Source organism: Emys orbicularis, chromosome 14 (genome assembly GCF_028017835.1).
Source record: "Emys orbicularis isolate rEmyOrb1 chromosome 14, rEmyOrb1.hap1, whole genome shotgun sequence".
NCBI classification, from domain to species: domain Eukaryota; kingdom Metazoa; phylum Chordata; order Testudines; family Emydidae; genus Emys; species Emys orbicularis.
In genome coordinates, this window is record NC_088696.1 from 30,306,558 (window position 1) to 30,333,066 (window position 26,509).

At 40.2% G+C, this 26,509-nt stretch overlaps 1 protein-coding gene across 3 annotated transcripts in view; it reads left to right on the forward strand.

Annotated features, from left to right (window-relative positions):
• Nucleotides 1–26,509, forward strand: part of CHD9 (chromodomain helicase DNA binding protein 9) — a 185,492-nt gene that overhangs the window by 130,030 nt on the left and 28,953 nt on the right. For all 3 annotated transcript variants that reach the window (XM_065416619.1, XM_065416620.1, XM_065416621.1), the window contains 16 exons: nt 1,047–1,242; nt 2,745–2,912; nt 3,958–4,137; nt 7,694–7,804; nt 8,974–9,170; nt 10,311–10,510; nt 11,006–11,165; nt 16,116–16,205; nt 16,909–17,012; nt 17,140–17,257; nt 17,946–18,003; nt 18,324–18,366; nt 18,540–18,759; nt 18,935–19,137; nt 19,425–20,333; nt 23,096–23,259. In XM_065416619.1, the coding sequence (XP_065272691.1) occupies nt 1,047–1,242; nt 2,745–2,912; nt 3,958–4,137; nt 7,694–7,804; nt 8,974–9,170; nt 10,311–10,510; nt 11,006–11,165; nt 16,116–16,205; nt 16,909–17,012; nt 17,140–17,257; nt 17,946–18,003; nt 18,324–18,366; nt 18,540–18,759; nt 18,935–19,137; nt 19,425–20,333; nt 23,096–23,259 (3,121 nt within the window). The remainder of the gene's footprint in view (nt 1–1,046; nt 1,243–2,744; nt 2,913–3,957; nt 4,138–7,693; nt 7,805–8,973; nt 9,171–10,310; nt 10,511–11,005; nt 11,166–16,115; nt 16,206–16,908; nt 17,013–17,139; nt 17,258–17,945; nt 18,004–18,323; nt 18,367–18,539; nt 18,760–18,934; nt 19,138–19,424; nt 20,334–23,095; nt 23,260–26,509) is intronic.

Here is a 26,509-nt window from a genome sequence, read left to right on the forward strand (position 1 = left end):
ATTTTTAGAAGCGATACTTGTTCACAATCCAAATACTGGTTTGTCAAGTGACAGTTATCTAAACATTGCTTTATACTGATTACCCAATAATACCATATGTGATGAGACAATTTAGCATATTACATTATGAAACCAAAGTATGTTATAATTTGCACTCACTTTGTGTGAGCCCTGTTAAAGACTTGAAATGTGGTAGACAGCTCCAGAGGGAGGGGGGAACACATGCATGGGAATTTGGGGGTGGAGCCCCACTGCCTCCCATTGGCCAGCCAGAGGAAAATGGAAGCTGACCAACTCCTTGTCCTCCCCCTCGTTAATTTAAACTTCTGCCTGCGTCTTTTGGAGCCTTTTGTCACATTTTGCTGCTCTACCCTCCGTTCCTGTAATTGTAGCATAGGATCTGTGTTTTTAGGATGATCACATGTTTTGGTGTGAAGGGAGTTTTTCCTGTTGGGGCCAAATTGTCAGAGGCCTGATGGGTTTTTTCACCTTCCTTGCAGCATCATGGAGGTACAGTTTAATTAAATAGACATAGGACTTAGAAATCAATACTAGTCATTTGTAGGAATGTTTAATTTGTCACAACTTGCAACCAGTATCTGGTATGGCTAAAGGCCAAATGGCCAGCTCCCACAAGTAAAAGAGACATGAGATTTCATTGGTGGACCTCAGGCCTATGGGAGAAGGAAAGACCTGAAGGCTTTGCAGACCAAGATTTCACTTTTGATACCTTCTCTGGGAGTCTGAGAGATGATTCAGAAGTGTGGGCTGAGTTACGGTTTATATGGTGGGAGCCCTGTAATCCCCTTGTTGGATCCAATTAAATGCCTGGTGCATGCAAGTCGGGACAGATAGCACACTTCCCCAGTTTTAAGGTAAGAAAGTTGCAGCCAGCCATATAAATCCATCCCTGTGTTTATCTTCATTCACCTGTGTATCCTGATCAGTGCTGTTCATGAGAGGTAAGTAGAAAGCAAAGATAACTTTTTTCCATTGTAGATAACAGATTGTTTTTCTAAATAAGGGGTTTCTTTTGCATTTTCTAGGTACTTATATGAAAGAATTGATGGGAGAGTGAGAGGAAATCTGAGGCAAGCTGCTATTGATCGGTTTAGCAAACCAGACTCTGATCGGTTTGTGTTTCTTCTGTGTACCAGAGCTGGTGGATTGGGCATTAATTTGACTGCAGCTGATACATGTATAATTTTTGATTCTGACTGGAATCCTCAGAATGATCTCCAGGTAAATTCATTGGAGGTTATAACTGGAGCATAAAAAACACCATGCTGTACATTTCAGTAACAGTATAACAGAACTTTTTTTAACAAAAAGATTACAGTATACAAGCAGAGGATCAACTGTATTTGGCTGGGCTGTCTCTTTGATAATCACAGCTATGTTTTTCCACCCCACTTTCTATAATTGTCTTGAAATCTGAATACAAATGTAAATTTTGTAAGGCTTTCTCCTTTAACTTTTCCTGTTTCTCCCCCCAAAAATGTTCAAAATAGACTTTTTCTGTATTCATTTAATAAAATGAGTTCTTCGCTTAAATCATAATATATTTGCAATATATAAAGTGCAACACAGGTAAACTATTAGTGAGATTATAAAACTCTGACGGTTTTGAGGATATCACAGAACACAGTGGGGACCAATTTTACTCTCTCATACACTAATTAATTGAATAAACATTAATGGAACTGCTCTGGATTTAGAATAGTAGAACTAGAGAAGAATTTGGGCCTATGCTAAGGTTCAGTTACTTCTGTGATGCTCATAGTGTTAGAGAAGGAATGGGAATGACTTTCAGAAACTATCCACACACCAAAAACTGCAGTGGAAAGCCAGTGGCTATTCATTATCAGTGCAGAAAAATTGTGTAAATAATAGAGAAAAGTTAATAATGTATATGAAGTGATGTTGAAGTGAAGAAGTAGATACAATCATGGAATTATAATTAGAGGTATCGCATGTAAGAATGGGAACAAAGTGTCTCCTTAGTTACATGATGCTCTTTAGATTACAGCTGGGATTTGGCATACAGTTGTGGACACTCTACTGCGTATCATATAGAATAACTGAAGATTGCATCAAGAGGACTATTTAGTATATAAAAAAGGAATTGTAGGGGGTACACAGAAGCGAGATTTGAAATATGTACAAGTTCAGAAAACTGAGGTTATCCATTAAGGACATAGGGGAAGAAAGAGATGAGACTGTTAATACAAGTAGATAAAAGAATAATGCAAAGATGGAGAGATTTCTCATCACTTATTAAAACTAGAAATAATAGATTAAAATTGAAAGTAGAAACCTTCAGCTTAGAGTAGCACAAAAATGTTTCAATTGTAAGATCACCTAGAAAATGGACTGAATTTAAGGAAGAGGAAGTGGAATCAAAATCTCAGAAATCCTCATCAAGTGACTTTTTGTCTAGCATCTGTGGAGAGATCAGTACTGTGAAAAAAATATACATAGAATTCATTTGTGAGATAAATAACATATCATGCAACTTAGACCACTTCACCAACATTCTGCCTACTAATCCATCTTTCCAAGTCTACTTCTAACTTTCCAAACCTCTGCTCTATTTGTACAACTTCCATTTAAAAACACTGATTGTTTTCAAGTCGACTGTGTCCCTTTAAGATTACTTTATAGCAGAGCAGGTTTCTTAGAAGAAGGAATATAGCTTGCTCCTACACAGAAATCTAATTTTATTTTTGTTCCCTCTTTCAAAGGCCCAAGCCCGTTGTCACAGGATTGGTCAGAACAAAGCAGTAAAGGTCTACAGATTGATAACTCGGAACTCATATGAGAGAGAGATGTTTGACAGAGCAAGTCTGAAATTGGGTCTGGATAAAGCTGTTTTACAGAGCATGAGTGGAAGAGAAAATAGTGTTGGTGGTGTATGTAGACTTCTTGTTTTTGGCCAGAATAACTACCATTTTTAAAGCTACTTGTAATTGCAAGGGAACAGCTTAATTAATTTTAACTTAGGCTTTTTTTTTTAAATGTGTGCATAGCTATGTGATGTTTCCTGATGAAGGCAAAGATGAACATTTGGAAATGTCTTCTAAAGCTTAGCCATAAATTTGCTTTGAACTCTTGCACAGACTACTTCCTCCATCTTTCCTTGTTAAACCAAAGGGTAGATAATTGCCTTGGTGATGTATCTGAAAGAGTGACATATTTTGCTTACCATATTTTTTTTTTAAATGGCGTAGGCTTTATTTATTTTATTTGTAGAGATTATACCAAACCACGTACCTAGAATCATTAAAATATTATGCTTCAGATTTCACAACATTCATTACAGATTCTGCAGAACAGGGAGACAGGATTCCTATCTCATTTCCTATGCAGCTTTCCATTTGTATGGAAGAAGGCAGGACTAGATTAGCTCCACAATCAAATTTTGATAAATCATAGTTTGATATTTTTTACTCCACATACATTCTTTTAAAAAAAAATCCCATGTAATATAAAACTTTCCTCCACTTTATTTTTATATCCTTCTATATGAGTATAAGCTGTAGCCTTAATACAGGAAGAGTTAATTGAGTTATACTGGTGATCATATACATCTTTAGATATTGATTAAACTGGTGCACAAAGCTATTTTTCCCGAAGTCCCCCATTAATCATTACATTGAATAAAGCCTTGATTCATCAAGTACTCACTAGGTGCCCAAATGTAGAAGCAAGGTCACACGAAATATGTTACGATATTTATATATATTTAATATAATTGTATTTATCATTTTATTGTTTTTATTGTTTTTTTAATTATAAAAAGGTAGATACTAAATCTACAAATCTGGAGAGCTAACTTAATTATAAAAATATTGGTTATGGAAGTCGGTAGAAAAAATACTGCACATATGCTTATGAGAATTTTTCACCAATTTTTACAACAAATTACAACAAAAACACCTTCAATAATTTGTACAGATCCAACAGCTTTCCAAAAAAGAAATAGAAGACCTGCTTCGAAGAGGTGCCTATGGTGCTATTATGGATGAAGAGGATGAGGGCTCTAAATTCTGTGAAGAAGATATAGACCAAATCTTGCAGCGCCGTACGAAAACTATCACAATTGAATCAGAAGGAAGGGGTTCAACATTTGCCAAGGTACAGTAGCAGCAACTTGTTTTCCATTTGATCATGCTACTCTGCCTTTTATTTAAGAAAGTTCTTATTGTTGCTTAGGCCAGGTCTACACTACCGCGGTAGTTCGACAGCTGGCAATCGAAGTTCCGGGTTCGATTTATCGCGTCTGGTCTGGACGCGATAAATCGATCCCGGAAGCGCTCGCTGTCGACTGCGGTACTCCAGCTCGGCGAGAGGAGTACCGCGGAGTCGACGGGGAGCCTGCCTGCCGCGTGTGGACCGCGTCTGAACCGCGGTAAGTTCGAACTAAGGTATGTTGACTTCAGCTACGTTATTCACGTAGCTGAAGTTGCGTACCTTAGTTCGAATTTGGGGGTTAGTGTAGACCAGGCCTTAGGTTCAGAATGTGAGATTTGTAGAACTTTGTGTCAGTGAAGAATTTCATGGGACTGTTTGTTTTTAAAATATGATGCCCACGTTGCATCTGTTCTTTTGCACGCACACACTTGTGTCTACTTTCCCTTTTGTGCATTACCCAAGAGAGATTTTGCATGCTGATCTTGCTAGAGAGAGACCTATATGGACATGTGCACATAGAAAAATCTCTGATTGGCATGGTATATGTTGAGTAAATTGCATGCTCAAAAGTATGAGACTACGTGCTGGCAAAACAATAGCTGTGTACTTCTGGTGTTGCTTTTTTTTTTTTTTTTTTTTAAATGAGTACTAATATATTTTTGATAGAGGTTGTACAGTTACTGAGAATACTATAACTTTGCTTTTCTTTATTCATACACTAAGTACATAAACTAAGACAGTCATTGCAGGTGTAAAGCACATATGAGCAAATAAACGTTGAATGGGATTAAAGGATAACTGTCAGGTTTATACTGGAAATGCAGAGGCATCTCTTTATCCATATTGTTTTCTTGTTAGGTGTTTGAAAAGCAAAGCAAGGATGGTTGTATAGGAGAGGAAATGAAGAGCTATAAAATGTCAGAAAAGAAAATGAGGGTGTGGGACAAGGATAGAATTGGGGAAAATACTTCCATACTAATTTCTTAATGGTGCTAGAGACAGCTTTTACATCTAAGACAGAAAATAGAATATACTCTATGCTGGTTATTGGCAAGGGCCATGCTTGCGCTATTTTATGGCTACTTCTAATTGTATTCATCTAAACCTCTTTGTTTAAAATGATTCCCTTGAAAATAATTTTAAAGCATTTTTTGATTGCAAGAATGAATACAAACAATGTGAATTATGGGGAGTTATAAACTTTCTCAAACTGGTTAGGCCACTGACATCTAACACTCACTATAGCAGACAGAAGTGGCAGAAATAAAAAGAACGAAAAAGGGTGAGGGGGACAGAATAACTTAGCTTTTTTATGTCTCTCAGAATATGCATGTAGTTATATTGATTGAGGATCCATTTAATCTTATTGTTTGTGGAATTAGGTTTCTTGTGAAAACTAGTCTTAGGAAAGACGAATCAGGAAGCTTAATGCTATCATATCTTCTTTATGAGAACAACCAAAAAGTATTTTTGTACTTAATTCACCTTTTCTTCCCATGCCAGTGTTATTTGCGTGTCTATCTTTGGCATTAAACTGCCCCCAGACCCCTAATTTAAATGACATGGGGCTGGAAATCAGAACATTCCCTTAAAGTATTCCACTTAAATGAAATCTCAGTGGCCATGTTTACACTTACCGGGGATAGACACTGCTGCAATCGATACAGCGGCGGTCGATTTAGCAGGGCTAGTGAAGGCCCCCTAAATCGACCGCAGAGCGCTCTCCGGTCGACTCCGGTACTCCACCGGAACGAGAAGATTAAGGTAAGTCAGCAGGAGAGCATCTCCCATCGACGCAATGCGGTGTAGATACCGTATTAAGTTAACCTAAGTTACGTTGACTCCATCTACATTATTCACGTAGCTGGAGTGGCGTAACTTAGGTTGACTTACCCCAGTAGTGTAGACAAAACCTATGTAAGATGAAATCCCTATTTGGTGATGTGGCCTTTTCAGAGAGTTCTCTCCATTATACTAAATTAGTCATAGGAATTAAAAGCAGCAAAGACTTCCTAGGGTCATCTAGTCCTTCCTCCCTACCAGTGCTGAGTAGTTCCTTATGTTAAAATGTTTAGTGCTCTGCCTTTCCTGCTTTAAAAGTTATGAGGGAAATACACTTAAGAAAATTCCACTCCAGGTCTCCTCTGAAGATTCAGGTGATATATTGAGGGATGATTGTGGAGTCATAGCCATGTAGTCTTTTTACAAAATTGACAAGTTACAAACACTACTGACTCATTCACTTTACATACAAAGATTTAGGTCCTGATCCTGCAGTGGGCTCCATTCAGGTGAAACCCTGTGCCGAAATGGAGCTAAATGTAAAATCAGGGCCTTTGTTGGATTTTGTATACGTGTTCAGAATTCCTTGTATCCTGCCTGTAATTTTTCCTTTGCTATAATATGCATACCAGTGAGACCTTGCTGTATGTCTTGTGTATCCTAAGTTACATGATATGTAGAATAAACAAGCTTTTTAGAAAGTCCATCCAACTTTTTTTTTTTTTTTTTTTAAACACTATTCTGCCTCTCATCTGAAACATTTCAAATGACGGCACCGCACCTTTAAGTTTTCCGGGCTTGCCGAAGAAAGGTAGCAGTGTTTTATAGCTTGGGGGGCGGTGGTTGGGGAGAGTAGGTCAGAAACTACTGCAAAAGGGAATGTAGGGGGCGGAAGGCTTTAACGGTGCATTATGTGAAGGCACATTACAGTTATGATGTGTTAGTTAGAGTAGCCTATTCTCTGTGTTGTTGCCTCGAGATCTCTTTGGCAGTCACATGGAGATCTATATAATTTTTACCAAACATAAATCTTAATTAGACGCATGATTGTAGGACGGGTCTGGATTCAAATTGTCTTTGTGAGATTTCTTTTCAAAATGAAAGGTCCAGCTCTCGTTTTCTTTCCTCTGATCTTATGGCATGTTTTTGGTCAAGGATATACTGCAGTTGGTTATTTTAGATAGTTTCCTTTTTGTAATGTCTTTTAGAGGACGCTGTCCATCTCTTTTCTTTGCATGGGAATATTTTTGCTGCTGCGGTTCTGCCAGTGTTATGTATTTAGTTAAATGTTCTGATCCCTTTAAGGAATTGGGAGTAGCTTTTAAATAGAGAAACCCTTCTAACTCTGCAAGCTCAGTCGCAACGTACATGTTTTAGCAACATTTTTAGAGCACAAATCAATAATAATTCTGAAATATTGTTCTCAGCAGTTTATATCTTGTCCACCAGCCAGCCCCTGGCAGTCAGGATGTACTCGCTTAGTGCTTTTAGTCAGTACCAAATTGATGGAGGCTACAATGTTTTTTTTAGCAGCTCCTCTCTTAGTTAGCTGCTTCCTTAATTTTCTATAAATTTATGGGACTTTGAAGCATTTTTGATGCACACATTGAACATGAGGGGCTTAGTATTTAAAAGGAATAATTTGGTGTATATTTAACATAATCATTCTCTATTACAGTTTTATGCCGTTAATGGAATATGATGTTGTTTACTGCAGGCTAGTTTTGTTGCATCTGGAAATAGGACTGATATTTCATTAGATGATCCCAACTTCTGGCAGAAATGGGCCAAAAAAGCAGAAATAGATATAGATACCATCAGTGGTAGAGTAAGTATTTTTTATGTGTGAATATTTTCATTTGTATACATGCTTTTTAATGGTCCTGTTTGTCTTTCTCACAATCATGTTGCTCATGTGGATTGAATATTCAGCAGATTGAACTATCCAGTTACCACCTTTGGAAATTAATATTAAAACCTTTGGCCTTTAAGGAGAGCAGTGTTGGATTTATGAAACTTTTTCAACCAACACCTAAACTAATCATCACACTTGTTATTTTAAATTGACTTCTTTGGTTAGTCAGTGCATTAGTTGGCAGCTTCAGGGCTTTTCTAATGTAAATCTGGTTCCCAAATGACCCAGGAGACCATTTTATCACCTAAGGATGGCTGGAACACAAGAGGCAGTCTGACTGCTTTGTTTCCATTGGCCACAACCCCTACCATGGGCACTTCGGAGTATGAGAGAGCCACAATGTCGGTTCTTCTTTGAGTGGAATTGACGTGAGCAAGCACTCAAAGAAGAAAAAACGTACAGTTACCTACCTTTTGTAACTGTTGTTCTTCAAGATGTGTTGCTCATGTCCATTTCCCACCCTCCTACCCCTCTGTTGGAGTTGCCGGCAAGAAGGAACTGAGAGGGCGCAGGGCCGGCGGCGCCTGATACACCGCCGCATGGGAGCGCCACTCCAGGGGGCGCCACAGCCGGCCCTACGGATACTGCTAAGGCAGAAATCTCTGACAACTGTGCATGTGGGTACGTGCACACCTAAAATGGAATGGATGTGAGCAACACATCTCGAAGTACAACAGTTACAAAAGGTAGGTAACCGTTTTTTCTACACAATCCTAACGCTACCCTGTGCTGAAGGAATCCCTAGGTAGTCAATTAAAAAATGTCTTTATATCTCCTTTGCATTGCACAGAGCATAGGGAAGAAACTGGTTCCCAGTACCTATGGCAGTATTTAGTACAAATAAAATACGATATTACATCTAGTTTGTAACTAATGTATTGGTCTCATTGAAGGAGTAAATAATGAAGAATGTCTGTTTCTGTTGCATAAGAATACTATAATTGGTGTACAGCTAGTAATTTCTTTGATTTTTGTGTAAATGTTAATGGAATTTAAATAGAAATTGCCCTTTCAAAATTGTCAGGTACTTTTAGAAAATGTTACCAAACATGTCTTAGATAATATTTGTTAAAATTTTACAGAACAGCCTGGTTATTGATACCCCAAGAATTAGGAAGCAAACAAGACCCTTTAGTGCCACAAAAGATGAGCTGGCTGAGTTATCAGAAGCAGAGAGTGAAGGGGATGATAAACCAAAACTCCGCAGGCCTTGTGACCGCTCCAGTGGATATGGAAGAACAGAGTGCTTTCGGGTGGAGAAAAACTTATTAGTCTATGGGTAAAATATACTCTATTTTGTTAAAGTGAAACTCACAACATAGTGGTGATTTCTAAATATACTAAATCCTACTTATGGAATATATTTTTAGTTTTATAAACAAGAATGAATTACAGATGTTAAGATGTAAAATGCTTTTGTGCATTTTAAATGTTGCCAAGTGTTGAGACTTATAAACTAGTAAAGTATGAGATACATTGGCAGCATAACTCCTTTCCTTTTTCTTCAGTATTTAAAGTCATTTTTCTAATGTACTATTTTTAATTCTCATCTTCCCTGACTGTTAAGAGGAGTGCTTTCAGGAGCTCAGATGAACTGCAGCTCACAAATAACGCTGTCAGACTATAGCAGTTTTTAAATCAGAGTCCTATGCATGAGACATGTTGGGGGAATCTATTTGGGATGGGAGTTTTGTTCTGTACCCTGTGTAAGTATTTCCCCTTCTGAAAAGTTTAATAGAGGAGTGAGTTTTTTCCTCTTTAATCAAAATGTGAGAAACTTGTTAATCCACAGATTATACATAAATAATGTATGCATAGAAAGAACTATGCATAGTTAGAAATTGCATTATATTATGCAATTTCTGTTTGTGTTCATTTTAAAATCAGTCTGGAAAAACAGGACACAATTTTCAATAAGAGATGCCATAAGTTAGGTTTATAAATCCATAATTAGGTGTGTAAGCAACCTGATTTTCAAAAATACTAAGCACCCTGCAGTTCCAATTGGCTTTAATAGGAACTTGCAGATGCTCAGCACTTTTGAAAATCAAGCCTACTATTGATGAGCCTAACATTTGGGAACAAAAATCCTGGCCATAGTTTACATAAAGAGAGAGAGAGTGTATGTGCATTTAGCAGTACTGTAATAACCATTTTTGAAAAATCTAAACCAATAATCCATATTTGAGATATACATTCTTCAGAATTTCATTTGAAACAGTTATTTTGATATTTTCATCATGTATCTGAAGCCTGAGTAATTAACAGTCCTTTGCACTCTGGTAACTTAAGCTACTGAAGATACCAAAAAAGTGAAAACCACAAAATCTTAAGAAGTTCCTTTTGCAATAATACTCACATACAGATTGCCTGAAAATTGTATTTTAAAAACTCTGCTGGGTGTGTCACTTTGGATCAGGTGGGGTCGTTGGAGAGAGATTTTATCACATGGTCGCTTCAAGAGGCAACTAAATGAACAGGATGTGGAGATAATTTGCCGAGCACTCCTAGCATATTGCCTTGTTCACTACAGAGGAGATGAAAAGATAAAAAGTTTTATATGGGATCTCATCACCCCAACAGAGGATGGGCAAACACGAGAGCTACAGAATCACCTAGGTAAGGAACTGTAATTAGACAACTTGTTGAATGTAAGTTTGTGACATTTTCTAAGTATGTTTAAAGAATAATGTAATGTAATAACTAAAGCAAATGGATTTTGCTGAGGGTATCTCAAAAGGTTGATGGGAAAAAGGAGGAGAATTTTCTTTTCCAATTCTTTGCTATTGCTGGCTTTCCACAATGGGTTGGTATACTGTATGTAAACTTAACTTTCCCACTGGTTCCTGCTCATTGAAACCTAGTACACTGTGTGCTAACAGTGACAACATGCAGTCTCTCCTTTACCCTTCTGTCCTAATGATGAAATACACCTCTTAGAGATTCCTGTGTGGCAGACCAAGGAGCTATAAAGAGCCTGAGCTCCCATATGGTATTTGAGGTCACCACACCAGGGTTTACCTCTCTTTTAGAATATATTAATTTAAAAAACACTGCAAAGCATCTGCCAGTTGTACATTACTGTCCATTGCTTTGTATTTTCATTTTGTGTAGGTTTGTCAGCACCTGTTCCCAGGGGTAGAAAAGGAAAGAAAGTGAAGACTCAGGCTAGCACATTTGATATACATAAAGCAGAATGGCTTCGAAAATATAATCCAGAACATCTACTGCAAGATGAAGGATATAAAAAACACATAAAGCATCACTGCAATAAGTAAGTACTAGTATAAATATGTGAATGTATTTTTTCAGTTCGTATAAAGGATTATTTTTTCGTTTAGTTCTTCATTGTTATACTCTTGAAAGATTAAAAAGTATATCTTAAAGAACAAAGAGGCGGCGGGGGGGCGGCATTAATTTTTCCCCACCGATGATTTTACGAAGCAGAAAGTAACATAGCTCTTGTAGTAGTAGTAGCCTTTATGGCATCTTATTGTACATTCCCAAAGCATCTTACAAATATTAACTACTATTTTTTGTTTCCTTTCTTGTTTGCCAACGTATCCTTCTGTGAACAGAGATCTGGGAAGTGTGTTAATTCTGTAGAACCACAGAATTCACAATTATGGGTGTTGTGCAGAAGGAGATACTAGCACCTGCTTGTCGGGCAGGCTTGTGGAGGGTGGGCCACACATCTCTGGGTGATGGTGTGGCACTTGCTGGTCTTCGTTGGCTCTTTCTTATTAAGAATGCACCTATTTGTCGGTGCCAAACATCTAACAAGCACACTGGGTTTGGGTGGCATGGAGCTGTCCATAAATGGCAGGAAGGAGTAGAAGCAGCCCTCTGTCTATCCCCTTTCTGCAAAATCTCAGCTTCTAAAATCTTACCATCGGTTCCCTGTTTTTCTTTCAGTATGGGGGTTTGTGTTGTTGGGTTAAGCTATATGTTGAGGTTACAGGCATTAGAAGATACATTTCAGTTTTAAAACAGTTGCAAGGCATGGGACCAGCTGGACTTTAGAGGTTGTTATGGGTTTGATTTAACTCAGTAAATAGCTAGGCTCAATCAATTTTATTAATCAAAGATTATTAGTCAAAGATTAAAACGGTGTAATACAGAAAGACCAATACATTACCACCAATCTGGGAGGCAGCAATGCAGTTTGTAAGCTTTCTCAAAATCTGAGCTTCACTCTGGCTCTATTTATATTAGCGTTGAGGGTTTCGTCATTTCTTTGCATTACTTCTCATCTATTATCTTTGACATGTTTTGAAAGTCTTGCACAGACCCTGCATTAAACAGAGCAAAGTTTGTAACCTTGTTTATGACCTTGTTTTGACCATAGTATTCCAGAAATCGGCAAAACTTTAGAGACAGCCTTCACCAGTTATAGCTTGGAACAGAGGGCATGTTAGCTAATCAACAAAACTGTTCATCTGGTTCTTGTTCTCTGGAATGACTCTATAGCTAACACAGAGATTACAATACTTCACATCTCCTCTTGTTTAAACAGTTTAACATAAGTAAAAAGCATTTGGGGGGAAAGTGGAACATAAATAAAAGTTATAGTTCTACAAAAACACTATAAACCTTACAGACTTTTTCTTACTTGGCTCCATATTTATGCTCCTGTCTGCAGTAGCCAAGCATAGCAGAATGCCGAAAGGCTTTTGGTTTGAGTGTATTTCTCAAGCCTTGTTGTATTCCCCTGTTGTATACAGAGTAACACAGCTGTGCAAAGCTGCAAAGGTTACAGCATGTAACTTTAGATTAATGTTAGTGTTCTAGAATTCAGCATGAATATAAAGCATTGTAAAATATAATGAATTATACTTATTTATTAGGGCTGTCGATTAATCGCAGTTAACTCACGCGATTAACTCAAAAAAAATTTCTCACTATGCTAAAAAAATTAATAGCAGTTTTAATCGCACTGTTAAATAATAGAATACCAATTGAAATTTATTAAATATTTGGATGTTTATCTACATTTTCAAATATATTGATTCTTCTTCGAGTGCTTGCTCATGTCGATTTCATTCTAGGTGTGCGCGCATGCCCAAGTGTGCGGCCATCAGAGATCTTTGCCTTAGTAGTACCCGTAGGGCTGGCTGTAGTGCCCGCTAGTGTGCCGCACCCATGCTGTGGTATATTAGGTGCTGCTGGCCCATGCCCTCTTAGTTCCTTCTTATCGCCCGTGGTGGTCAGTCGGAGCGCCTCTCTTGCTTGTTTGAGCGAACGGTTTTTTTCCATTGGACTTCAGGCCTTTTGTTTAATTGTAGTTAGTGTTTAGTAGCATAGTTAGCTGTTAGCTAAGGTCCCGGCTGGGATAATAGGGCTCAAAAACAAAACAATGTAAAACTTTAGAGCCTACAAGTCCACTCAGTCTTACTTCTTGGGCAGCCAGTGGCTAAGAGAAACAAGTTTGTTTACATTTATGGGAGATAATGCTGCCCGCTTCTTATTTGCAATGTCACCTGAAAGTGAAAACAGACGTTCACATGGCATTTTTGTAGCCGGCATTGGGAGGTATTTACGTGCCAGATACGCTAAACATTTGTATGCCCCTTCGTGCTTTGGCCACCATTCCAGAGGGCATGCTTCCATGCTGATGACGCTCATTAAAAAAATAATTTGTTAATTAAATTTGTGACTGAACTCGTTGGGGAAGAATTGTATGTCTCCTGCTCTTTGTTTTCCCACATTCTGCCAAATATTTCATGTTATAGCAGTTTCAGATGATGACCTAGCATGTTGTTAGTTTTAAGAACACTTTCACTGCAGTTTTGACAAAATGCAAAGAAGGTACCAATATGAGATTTCTAAAGATAGCTACAGCACTCGACCCAAGATTTAAGAATCTGAAGTGCCTTCCAAAATCTGAGAGGGACGGGGTGTGGAGCATGCTTTCAGAAGTCTAAAAGAGCAACACTCCGATGCGGAAACTACAGAACCTGAATCACCAAAAAAGAAAATCAACCTCCTTCTTCGAGTGATTGCTCATGTCCATTCAACTTAGGTGTGTGTGCTTACCACATGCAGCAGTGCTGGAAGTTTTTCCCTCAGCAGTATCCACAGCAATATTTACACACACCTAAGTTGAATACACATGAGCAACACATTTCGAAGAACACGAGTTATGGAAAAGGTAACTCTCTTTTCTGCTGGTGATATGACTCAGATGATGAAAATGATCATGCGTTGGTCTGCATCGCTTTGGATCGTTATCGGGCAGAACCCGTCATCAGCATGGATGCATGTCCCTGGAATGGTGGCCCAAGCATGAAAGGGCATACGAATCTTTAGCACATCTGGCATGTAAATATCTTGTGATGCCGGCTACAGCAGTGCCATGCCAACACTTGTTCTCACTTTCAGGTGACATTGTAAACAAGAAGCGGGCAGCAGTATCTCCTGCAAATGTAAAGAAACTTGTTTGTCTGAGTGATTGGCTGAACAAGAAGTAGGACTGAGTGGACTTGAAGGCTCTAAAGTTTTACATTGTTTTATTTTTGAATGAAGTTATTTTTTGTACATAACTCTACATTTGTAAGTTCAACATTCATGATAAAGAGATTGCACTACAGTACATGTATTAAGTGAATTGAAAAATGCTATATTTTATTTTTACAGTGCAAATATTGATAATAAAAAATAAATATAAAATGAGCACTGTATACTTTGTATTCTATGTTGTAATTGAAATCAATATTTTTGCGAATGTAGAAAACAGCCAAAAATATTTACATAAATGGCATTCTATTATTGTTTAACAGTGCGATTAATAGCGATTATTTTTTTTAATCGTGCAATTAATCACAATTAATTTTGAGCTTACGCAGAGTTCTTCTTCAGGTCTGGGAAATGTGCTCAGCGTGACAGTGCTAACTATAAGGTAGAACAGATTGTTTAGCATTAATATTTAACACATATTTCAAGGGACCATTCAAGGTGAAGTGCCCTGTTAACATCTCTCCAGTCATAGAGGGGGGGGAAAAAGCTGAGTGGGGGGGGTTGGGAGCTTATACAGGGGCGGCGGGTGAACTGCCGGCTGGGGGAGGCCCCTAGCCGGCCCCGCCCCCTTCCCCCGTCCGAAGACTTGCCCCCTTCCCCCAGCCGCCCCTAACGCAGCCCCCCCGGCCCCGTGTGCAGAGCGGGTGCATGCCCCTGCTCCCCCGAGCGCAGGGCAGTCGGCGCACAGCCTCCTCAGCCCCAATGCCCCCAGCCTCCCCCAAGCACAGGGCAGGCAGCCCCAGTGCCTCCTGCCCCCGAGTGCTGGGTGCTGTGGCCCCAGTGTCTGGGGCCCCTAGCGCTGGGCAGCCCCAGCACCCTGCCCCTCCCCCCCTGCCGCCCCAAGTCCCGGCTGTCCTAGCCCCAGCACACTGCCCTGAAAGAGGAGCATCCTGCCTGGGCTGGGGCCAAGGGAGAAGAGCAAGCCAGGAAGGGGGCTCAGGGATGAGCGTGGGTGGGGCCACGCCGGGCTGTTTGGGGAGGCACAGCCTTCCCCTGCCCATGTGACATGCAGCCCATGGGCTTATAGATGGTAGTAATAAGCAATAAATTCAATGTCTCTGGTCAGTCCATCATTGTTCGTATGTAGCAAAGTTATGAATTTAAGCTACCAAGTTCATCTTTTGAGGGTGTTCCTCCCACTCCCTCATGAGTTTGAGGAGTTCCTGTTGCACGTTGTTCCCTGAAAGGGGCAGATGGGCCATTTGCTGGATGTTGGAAGGTTCTTGCAGGGGGCAGGAGGCTTGTCCAGCCTGGCTCTTGTTCTCCCTGCTGCTCTGGAAGCTTCCAGTAGAGTGTATGGCCGTGGTGCTGCTGCTGCTTTGCTATTGGCCTGGCTTTCTAGAATGTTATATTGGTGAGCTGCCAACATTTTTCCTGAGGAATGCAAGTGAGGGAAGGGAAATGGCAATTTTTAACAGTTTATAACCCAGCCAAACCTGAATAGAATTGCAGGGGACAAGGTTAGAGACATGCCTTGACTTTCAAAGGCTTGTTGCAAAGAATGGAGGTCTTAGAGGTTCTCAGGTAAAGGTTGTACGAATCTTAAATGTTAGGCAGTCTAAATATACGATCACTACCAGTTACCTCTGCATTTCAGGAAAAAGCAGCATTGCAAAAAAACCAATAACTAGTTAATTTCACAAAAAAGCCTTCCAAATATAAATCTTGATAGAGTTCTAATGTCTGTTTCTTATGTGTTTGTTTTTAGGGTCTTGCTTCGAGTACGAATGCTGTATTACTTAAAACAAGAAGTCATTGGTAATGAATGCCAAAAAGTGTTTGATGGAGTTGATGCCAGGTGAACTATACTGAAGTTTTTTTGCTTGTTTTTAAATGTAAACTATTAAGTAAGAATACCTCACAGGGAAAAACAATAACAACAAATAACATTTACAATTTTTGCCCATGAAAAAACTGTTTCTGTTGTATTTACTTTTTTTATCATTAGCAATTCTAAGTTTTAGGAAATGTAAATATATTTAGGACAAATACAAATTCACCTGATTTATACTCTGTCAGCAGGATTCCCATGCTGCTTAGTGATAGAATTCAGATAATGGGTCTCTTTTTACCCTTATTGAAGGTAATGACAAAACTTCCATTGGTTTCAGTGCTATCAAAAGCAATTTATATGCTTTAATTTAGCTGCAAATTACCAAAGCGCTCAGTCCTCAGTGGAAAAATTGTCATTTTCATTTATGTTGCACTGTTTATGATTTATGCATCTGTCAGTGCTTTTTTTTTTCTTTTTTCTTGGAATGCCAGCTTTTGTAAAAGAGAATGTGGCTTATATACTCTTGAGTCTTTTAACCAACATGGAAACTGTGAATAAAATGATGTTTAGCTTGTTGATCAGAGGCTAGTTTTTGTGTGTTTGGACATGTAAAATTACTGCTGCTTTCTATTAAAAATTGAAGTATAAAATGTGAAATAACAAAGACAAATTAAATTTCATCCTTCCTTGTGTAGATTTATGTTTGTTTTATTGGTGAATTTTTCAGTGAAGTTGATGTTTGGGTCCCTGAGCCAGAGCATTCTGAGGTCCCTGCAGAATGGTGGGATGCAGATGCAGATAAATCCCTCCTAATTGGAGTTTTTAAGCATGGTAAGTAATAAGGATGACTGGATGACTAAATATATGTATTTTTTCCCCTGACACAAACCTTTCCTCTTGTTTTCTCTTATGCCTTCTTTTAAAAATCACTTGTATGTTATTGCTTCTTCCCATTCAGGCTATGAAAAGTACAACACTATTAGAGCAGATCCCGCACTCTGTTTCTTGGAAAGGGTGGGCAAACCAGATGAGAAAGCAGTTGCTGCTGAACAAAGAGCAAATGATTACATTGATGGGTATGAATGTTTCAGTTTTGTTACAAGCTGTTTGATGTAAACTGAACTAAACTTATACACTGGGCCTGATTCTCTTCTCACACTATTTTTACACCAGTGTAAGTTGATTGGTATAAATGGCGTTATTTCTGGTGTATTCCAGTGTAAGTGAAAAGAAAATCAGGCCAAGTGTATTTATAGCACAATATTTAGACATGGGAATTCATTGGTAACGTAAGGTTATCCATACAGCAGTGATAGTGCTTTGCATTGCTATATCAGAGATGCGAGTTTGATTCCTCAGGACAAAAGCCAGCAGAAATTGGGAGTGCTACCACATTAGTCAACTTTTCCTCTAGAGGCCAGAAATGTCTAGTGTTGCTAAACAGCAACCCCTTTAAATCAATTTGAGTAGCATTGATAACTTCCAAAGAGGAGGAGGAGTTCATTTTTCATGAGACAGGGGTTGGTGGCCACAATTTAGGGCCACAGATAGAAGTCCTCTTGGAAAGAGGGAAAATGTTGAAGCCATAGTTCCTCTTGTAATGTTTTTTCCCCTCCAAAGTACAGTGACTGAGATTTCCCAGTAGAAAATTAACCAGAGAATAAATCCATCTTGATTTAGAATTGCTTTGCATAATACAAGCAGGATAGGTCCTCTTAAAAGAGTATTAAAATAGATTATTTTGCTGTGTTGAAATTTTAACAGGGATGTAGAAGATCCAGAATATAAACCAGCCCCAGCAATGTTTAAAGATGATATGGAGGTACGGTATGCATCTGTTTTTAGTTCTTTCTATCATAATGAAAATGTTACTTCTAACTTCATGGAGCTAGTTATTTTAACATTTTTAATATTTCCTATACATGCACAGCTTAAGTATAAGTCTCATAGAAGTCTTTTAAAAAGTATTTTTGTGTGATCCCTTCATATTAAAGATGCCTTAATAGCCAATTGTCTAAAATATAACGTAATACTATTATTCTTATTTTACTTTTATTAGTTATCTACCTAAGGTGTGTGTTGTTTAACTACGTCTCTGATGGATTCATATTTTTGATTTATTTCAAATCTTGGATTTTTTAGGATGATGCTTCATCGCCAGGAGATCTAGTAATAGCTGATGGAGGTAAAGTAAATTAAATTTAATATATGATGGTTATTGTTAACATATAGTATCCTATCATGCTGGACTACATCATATCTTGGCGCAGCCCTGCTTTGGGGGTAGTGCAGAACCCGAGGCACCATCAATAATTGACTTGTTTCTTTGATTTTGTTTGTTTTTTTCTTTTAATATAGATGGTCAGATGATGGAAGGAGACAAAATTTATTGGCCCACTCAGTCTGCTTTAACAACACGTCTGCGCCGCCTAATAACAGCCTACCAACGTACTAGTAAGAACAGGCAGGCCCAGCAAATCCAACCAACGTTTCCAGTTCAGGCCACTGTAATGCAGCCTCCATATGAAGAAGCTGCTCTAAATCCAAAAATGGCAGCCAAGATTGAAAGGCAACAAAGGTTTGTGCAAAGTAAAAGTATTCAGTTTAAACGCATGAGCCTATAGAAACTCAAAAAGACTTCAGATTTTTTTAAAGTTGTAGTCACTAATTGTCACAGGTGATAATATTAAGAACATTACTAAATGTCCAAACTTGATGGATGTTTTTTTTTTTTCTTTCTATTGCCAACCAAGATGGACAAGAAGAGAAGAAGCTGATTTTTACAGGGTTGTATCCACATTTGGAGTGGTGTTTGATCCTGACGGGGGTCGATTTGACTGGACAAAATTTAGAGCCATGGCTAGGCTACATAAGAAAACAGATGAGAGTTTAGAGAAGTACTTGTATGCATTTATGTCTATGTGCAGGAGAGTCTGTCGCCTTCCCTCAAAAGAAGGTATGTATCGTAGGAAAATAGAGTACAGTATGTTTTAAAAATATTTTTTGAATCATGTAGTTGATGCTGATCATACAAAATATTGTTTGTTTCCTCTTTCCAAAAAGCTACAACTTTGTCTGCTTCCCAAAATTTTATTAGGGGAGAAGAAAATGGGGAAAAGTCTGTGGAACATGAGGTCAATGTTTTGTGGGACTTGGGTGTTAACTGGTTAATGTCACTTGCTTGTAATCTGCATTACAAGGTTTTGTTTGCCAGATACTCCCATTTGTTTTATTTTTATACAGAACTTGTAGACCCAACCATTTTTATCCAACCAATTACAGAGGAGCGTGCTTCTCGGACCTTATATCGCATTGAACTCCTGAGGAAGGTACGAGAACAGGCCCTACGACATCCACAGCTGTTTGAACGCTTGAAACTTTGTCAGCCAAATCCAGACTTGCCAGTCTGGTGGGAGTGTGGGACTCATGACAGGGATTTACTTATTGGAGCTGCTAAACATGGGGTTAGCAGAACAGACTATCACATTCTTCGTGATCCTGAACTCTCATTTATGTCTGCCCAGAGGAATTACAGTCAGAATAAAGTGGCGCTATCAAGGACTTCTACTCCACTTTTACATCAGTATCAGATGGCATTGTCTGCGTCTCCTCTTACACCTCAGTCAAGATTGCCAGATACTAAAGGGAATGCTCTTGAGGATACAAAAGTTAAAAATGAAAACCTTAAAGAGGACCCTCAGTCGTCTGAAGAGGAATCTATGTCTACTGAGGAAACACGGACAATGATGAAATCTGAACCTTTGAGCCCCAAAAATGGCACGCCATTACAGACTACAGACCACAAACCTGGTGTGAAGAATGAAACTGACAGGCGTATGGTTGCAGCAAGGACAGAGCCCCTAACTCCAAACCCTGCTTCCAAAAAACAGAGAGTCAACAAAAGAGGGTCAGACTCTAGTTCTGATTCTGACTCTGATTCAGACAGATCATCCTGTTCTTCCAGGTCATCTTCATCGTCCTCTTCCTCTTCCTCTTCTTGTTCACGCTCCCGGTCAGGATCCAGCTCTTCATCCTCCTCCTCTTGTTCTTCAGCATCCTCTTCCTCTTCATCCTCTTCCTCTTCATCATCGTCGTCATCATCGTCGTCATCTGAAGAGAGTGACAGTGATGACGAAGAGGCACAAAAGCGAGGTAAGTGGTAAAAGTCTTATTGCTACATCATAATTTAAAAAGTAAAAATACTGAATATTGAAAAACATATAAAAGGCGTAGGAATAGGAGAATACATAGTAAAAGCAAATATTCTACACTTCCCATCGCTTCCTACCAAGGCCTCTGTCAATTCAATGAGTCACGTTGACTGATTTCATAGAGAACTGTGTTCACCATTCAACTCAGGTGTGGGAGGAAGGATGAATTGTCAGAATTTCTGTAAAAAAAAAAAAAAAAAAAATTTCCCCTCTTCTTCCCCATTTCTTTTCTTTCCTCCCATATTTAGGTTCTTTTGGTGCCTCTTCTGTTTTTCCCTCCTCATTCATCCCTTGTCCCACATTATTGCACCACTCCTAGGAATCTCTTGGAAACTCACAGACCTACAGTCTGCCAAAGATCATTAAGAGTAATTTGAGGTACTGTCTCAGCACCCACCTATGGGCATGACGGGACCAGTCTTGGTTACCAAACTTAGATATCTAGAGCAACAGGCCCTCCTTTTATAAAATCTCCCTTTTGTTTCTGTGCCTCCTGTCCCTTCCTTTTGTTTCCCCAACACTCTATTTGTCTCTTCTTTACCTCATCTTAAAGTATTTCCTGAAGCAGCAAAGTATCATGCCACGTAATGCTTTCCCAACAGCAGAAAGAATTGCGACAATAAGAACCGTATTCTGCCAAAGTGTTAGCTCAAAGATTGTCATGACAGGAATTAGACAATGGGGGGAGCATGATTCTCAATGTCTTGAACTCAATTCAACTGTTTTACTGTTAAGAATATAACCCTCTGCTCTGTTTTCTGTGATGGAGAGAAAAATACATTAAAAGTGCTAATATTCAAGATCTGCTTTAGATTGGTTTCCCCTACGAGTACAACGAATGTTATATAATGGTGATCATTAACTTTCTGGCAGTAGAGTTGGGTTGTGTGGGTTAGGAGAGATTTCCCACCACTAAAGGTAAGGTTTTAGGCTGCAACAGCAAGGGTCAGTTATGAAGTTAGGTGCAAATATGTAATTTGTTACTATGGGATATTAGCATATTATATAAGTGGTGTATGCTCATTCATTTATGCTTGTCTGACACAGTGCAACATGTATTTGCATTCACTGACAAATTTTCAAGCATTTTTGCACTGATATTCAGACTTCAAGACTATTCAGAAAATATAAATGAGATTGTGGATTAGTGTAGGACCTAGGAACACATAAGATAGAATTTTCAAAATCAGCTGTGTGGCTTGGGAGCACTAGGTCCATGGTGGGTGGTGCTGTGCCACAAGTAGATTCTGGGTGCAAAGCCAGCTTAGGCACCATGAGATGATATCCCCTCAGTCTCCCTTGCACAGGGGGATCGTCTGGTGGTGTAGAGCTAGGTTAGTCATTAATTGTGTTTAGAGAAAGGAGACGTTGCTAGGACTGTATTACACCCTGCTGATTCCAACCTGCCTTATCAGTCCATTGGTGCTATTGGCAGGTGGTACAATTGACAGCTACTTTCAGACTGTGCTGAATTATGCTTGGGACCATCCTGAGGCACATCTGGCCCAGGATCAGGGAGTGGCGGGGGAGGGCTCAGCAGAGAGGCTGTGTGGTCCTCTCCCATAGAAAACTTGTAATATTTTGGCAAATAAGTGGTGGGTAGCATTTTTTATCAATATTTTATGATTAGAGTGATAATGGAAACACTTTTTTGTAGAAAGTAGAGTGTTGTGATACAAATGCTTTTTCTACAAACATAAAAAACCTCACCCACTCACACCCACCCATCCTCCGTAACTTAACCACACAATGCACAGCTAAAATATGATATTAACTGATTTAAAGCAATGAAAATCTCCATCTTTCGCTCTCACTTATGTACACAATTGTAATCTTGCATTTTTTGTTACACATAAGTTTGAGTCTTGCAGAATTATCTGACATTGCTCTTGCATCTGTGGCTGTTAGTTTAAAAATATGTCTGGCCTTGCTACAAGGAAATTTATACTGTGCAAACACAGAGACATAATATCCCTGATTTTCTTCTTCTGTTGGAGATGGTCTGGAAGAGAAAAGAAATGAAAAAAATGGAGGTTGGAATGTGGGGAAAATAGGTGAGGGTCAGGGGAGAAGAAACAACAGTGGAATGTTAGTTGAAAAGAAACTCAGATTTTAAAAATGCATGTTTAAAATTGCAATATTATGTAGACACATCATTTAAAAAAAAATTTGGGGAGGCAAATGGAGCCTTCTACACCCCATCCAATAAGTGAAATGGACTAGATATAAAAAGTAATATCCCCCCAATAGATTTACCACACTCTGGTGACAGCCACTTTGCTTTCCATGCTTACTTTTCTGTTTAAAAATGGAATTGATTTATTGTCTTGAACTCACATTTCGTTTCACTTCAAAATGAAATGTGCGTGTTCTAAAAAGTACACAAGGGATTTCATATCAGACTTTAGCAAGCAACCTGTTTTGAAATATCTGAATACTTCACATGTTAAGCTCTAGAAAAGAGCATAGGAATATAGTTATGTGCAGAGTAGTAGTAGTTCACAATTTACATAGAAGAGCCTCAGCACTCCTAATTTAAAAATCAGCCTTGCATATACCCAGAATAAAAATTTCATTTTTCATTTTATATTAGTGTTCAAATTTTTCTTTCCAAACCTTTACATACTTTGTATGAGCATCCTAAAAAAAAAAAAGGTATATTTTTCTATACAGCTTCAAGTTATATGTAGTACTTTTATTTAGCAGAAGGAACCCCTCACATCAAAGCATATGACGAAGAGAGCGTAGCCTCTCTGAGCACCACACAAGATGAGACCCAGGACTGTTTCCAGTTGAACAACGGGACGCCAAATTCCAACTATCTCTTGCAAGGTGGATATATGTTGGCTGCATCCTATTGGCCAAAGGTAAGTTTGTAATACCATTTTCAAGCTCAAATGTGATAGCTGGGTCATTTTTCTTGGGGGTTGATGAGTTAAAATAGCAAGCTGGGGGTAAATCCTATTGTGACTATGCCAATATGACGTTTTGGGTTTCGACTCAGACCAGTCGGGTTGTGTCACTGCCTGGTCTGGAACTCTGGATGTCTTAAATGCTATGCTGCTGTGGCTTACAGCCCTGATACCAACAGCTGGCATACACAGGGTGATGCCAAGACCCTCCCTGTCTTGTATTTTCTCCAAAACGTCTGCCCTGTAGTGTCCAGCCCTCTCACCGAAAACTTACAGAAGTTAAGTTTGCTGCTCCCTTCAAGAGACAGTACCCGGAAGCTTATTAACTTAACTGGGGTTAACACACTGAGTTGGTGTATAGTATAAATAAAACAAGTTCATTAAACAAGCAAACAAAAGTAAAAATATGCTTCTAAGATTAAAACTTAATTTCAACAGGTTGCAATCTTTGCTTAAGCAGTTTTCTCATCTATATTCAGTTCCCACAGACTTCAAACTGCTTGGTTAAGGGATCCACCATTCTGTGATTTCAAGAGCTCTGGCCCCTTTAGTCCCTCATGTGACAGAAGGCAAAATGGCTTTCTTTCTTTATATCTTCCCAAAGTTCAGTGATGCTGCTTCAAGAGGCAGGAAGGTTTCGGGAGCGGGGGGTGCACTCTCCATACCCTATCGAGATTAAGTGGTCATCTTTCCCCACTTGCTCTCCTGATGGCTTTGTTTACCATGCATGTAAATGTCCTTTTCTTTGTCTTTGGTCACACCTTGCTTAATTTACACCAGAAACACATTCAAGCAATGTGAAAACACACTCAGTTAATGCTCAGGCGCAGCATCTGTAGCTTCCCTTAAAGATATCCCTGTTACTGAAATCTGCAGAGCAGCAACCTGGCACTTGGTACATGCCTTCACTAGACACTGTGTACAGGGTGTGAACAACTGCGTCTGATGCAAAACTACCCTGCCTAGAGAAGCAATCGGTTATGTCATAGGTTTCTAGGCACCTGCCTCCTTAGAGACACGGCTTGTGAATCACCAGTAGTGCACTACACATAGGGACAATCCCTGGAAGAAGGAGGATGGGTAGTAACAGGAGTTCTTTGAGATATCTTTTCCCTATATATAGTGCACTACCTCCCCTCTTTCCCCGCTCCCTAGTCTCCTACTGGGAACTGGCGGTAGAGAAGGAACTGAGATGGTGGCAGTCTGGCAATCCCCCCTTTTATTCCCTTGATGCGGTGCACAAGGAGAGCAGAGGCACATGGGTGGACCAGATGGACAGTGCTAGGTAAAAATCTATAGTTTTTGGAGTGCTTGCTCATGTCCATTCCATATTAGGTGTGTGTGCTTGCTACATGCACCAGTGCCAGAAGTTTTTCCCTTAGCAGTATCTGTAGGGGACTGGCTCTGGTGCCCTCTGGAGTGGCGCCCGCATGGCGCGGTATAAGGGGCACCACCGGCTCCCCCCACTCTGAGTTCCTTCTTGCTGCCAGTCACGGTGCTGGAACTTCTGCTGCTTCAGCTAGCTTTCGCTTAGTTCAGTGTGTCTCAAAAACGTTTCTTTTTAAAATAGTTGTATATAGTTTCGTATTTACCCTTAGTATTAGTTCTTGTTAGTTGGTCCCAGACGGGACTCAGCCTAGGGACGGGGCATGCCTTGATCCTCAGGCTTTAAACCATGCTATCATTGTAAGTGGCCCATGCCCATCAGCGACCCGCACGTTAGCTGTTAAGGTGTCTAGGAGAAGGACACATAAGTGACACGTGTTGCATCTGTAAGTCGTCCAAACCCAAAATGAAAAAGGAGAGAGACATCCATCTCGGGGCGCTCCTGATGGGGTCAGCGCTGAACCCAGCACCCGCCAATGCCATCTACGAGCCGGCACCGATCCCCCTCTCCAGCCAAGAAGCTCAAGAGGTCCGCGAGGGGAAGATCTCCCACTTACCGTAGGGAAAGGAGAGGGCCGGAGGAAAGCCAAGACCCGTGCTGGGCGGCTCAACACCTCCATCAGGGAGTTGGGTCCCAGCTCATGTCGAGCCCCTCCCATACTATGCCTGCCACACCGGACAGTGACGAGGGCTTCCGTCAACTCGAAGTCCCATCGACACCCGAGTCTCTGCAGGCAGTGCAGGAGATCCTGACGCTACCGGCGAATGACAAAAAGTCTACGTTCGTTCTGGTCCAAAGGATAGAGTTCATCGGAGCGGTGCTCAACTCGACCTGCGCCAGAGCGTTCCTGCTGCTAGGAAGGTAACAGACGTTGACGGACCTCATCGCGGAGGTCTCCACATTCCCCCTCACTAAGGCCAAGGTTTGCCTGTGCCTGCTGGGTCACATGGCAGCGTGCACATACGTTGTCCACCATGCCAGGCTCCGGATGCGGCCCCTGCAGCAATGGCTGGCGACGGTCTATTCCCAGTCCAGGGATCACCTGGACAAGGTCGTTACCATTTCCCCCGACAGTACTCACCTCACTGCAATGGTGGACCGATCGCATGACCATCCTACAGGTGGTTCTGTCCGATATCCCCCATCACTCCATCGAATTGGTATCAGACGCCTCAGACTTCAGCTGGGGCATGCACCTCGGCAACCTCCAGACCCAGGGTATGTGGTCCCCGGAGGAGATGGTGTTACACATAAACGTCAAAGAACTTAGGGTGGTCTGCTTGTCATTCGGAGTCTTCCTACCTTACCTGTCGGGCAAGGTGGTGAGAGTCTGACGGACAATATGGCCTCGATGTTCTACATCAACAGGCAAGGGAGAGCATGTTCGTAGATTCTCTACCAAGAGGCACTCTGTCTTTTGGACTTAGGCATCAGCCATGAAATCCATCTGGAAGCTTGTCACTTCCCTGGCATCAAGAAAACGCTAGCAGATCACCCCAGCAGGGACTTCTCCTCCCACCACAAATGGTTGCTTCACATGGAGGTAGCCTGCATGATCTTTCAGGTGTGGGGAACTCCCCGAGTGGACCTGTTCGCTACCAGGCTAAACAGGAAATGCCACCGGTTTTGTTCGCGGCCAGGCCTGGGCAAGGACTCCCTCTCCGATGCCTTTCTCCTGTCGTGGTCAGGGAACCTGATGTATGCGTTCCCTGCGATTCCTCTCATCAGCAGGGTCCTGGCAAAGATCAAGAGAGAGAAGGCACAGGTTATCATGGTCGCCACGGCTTGGCCTCGCCAGCACTGGTTTGGCACGCTCAT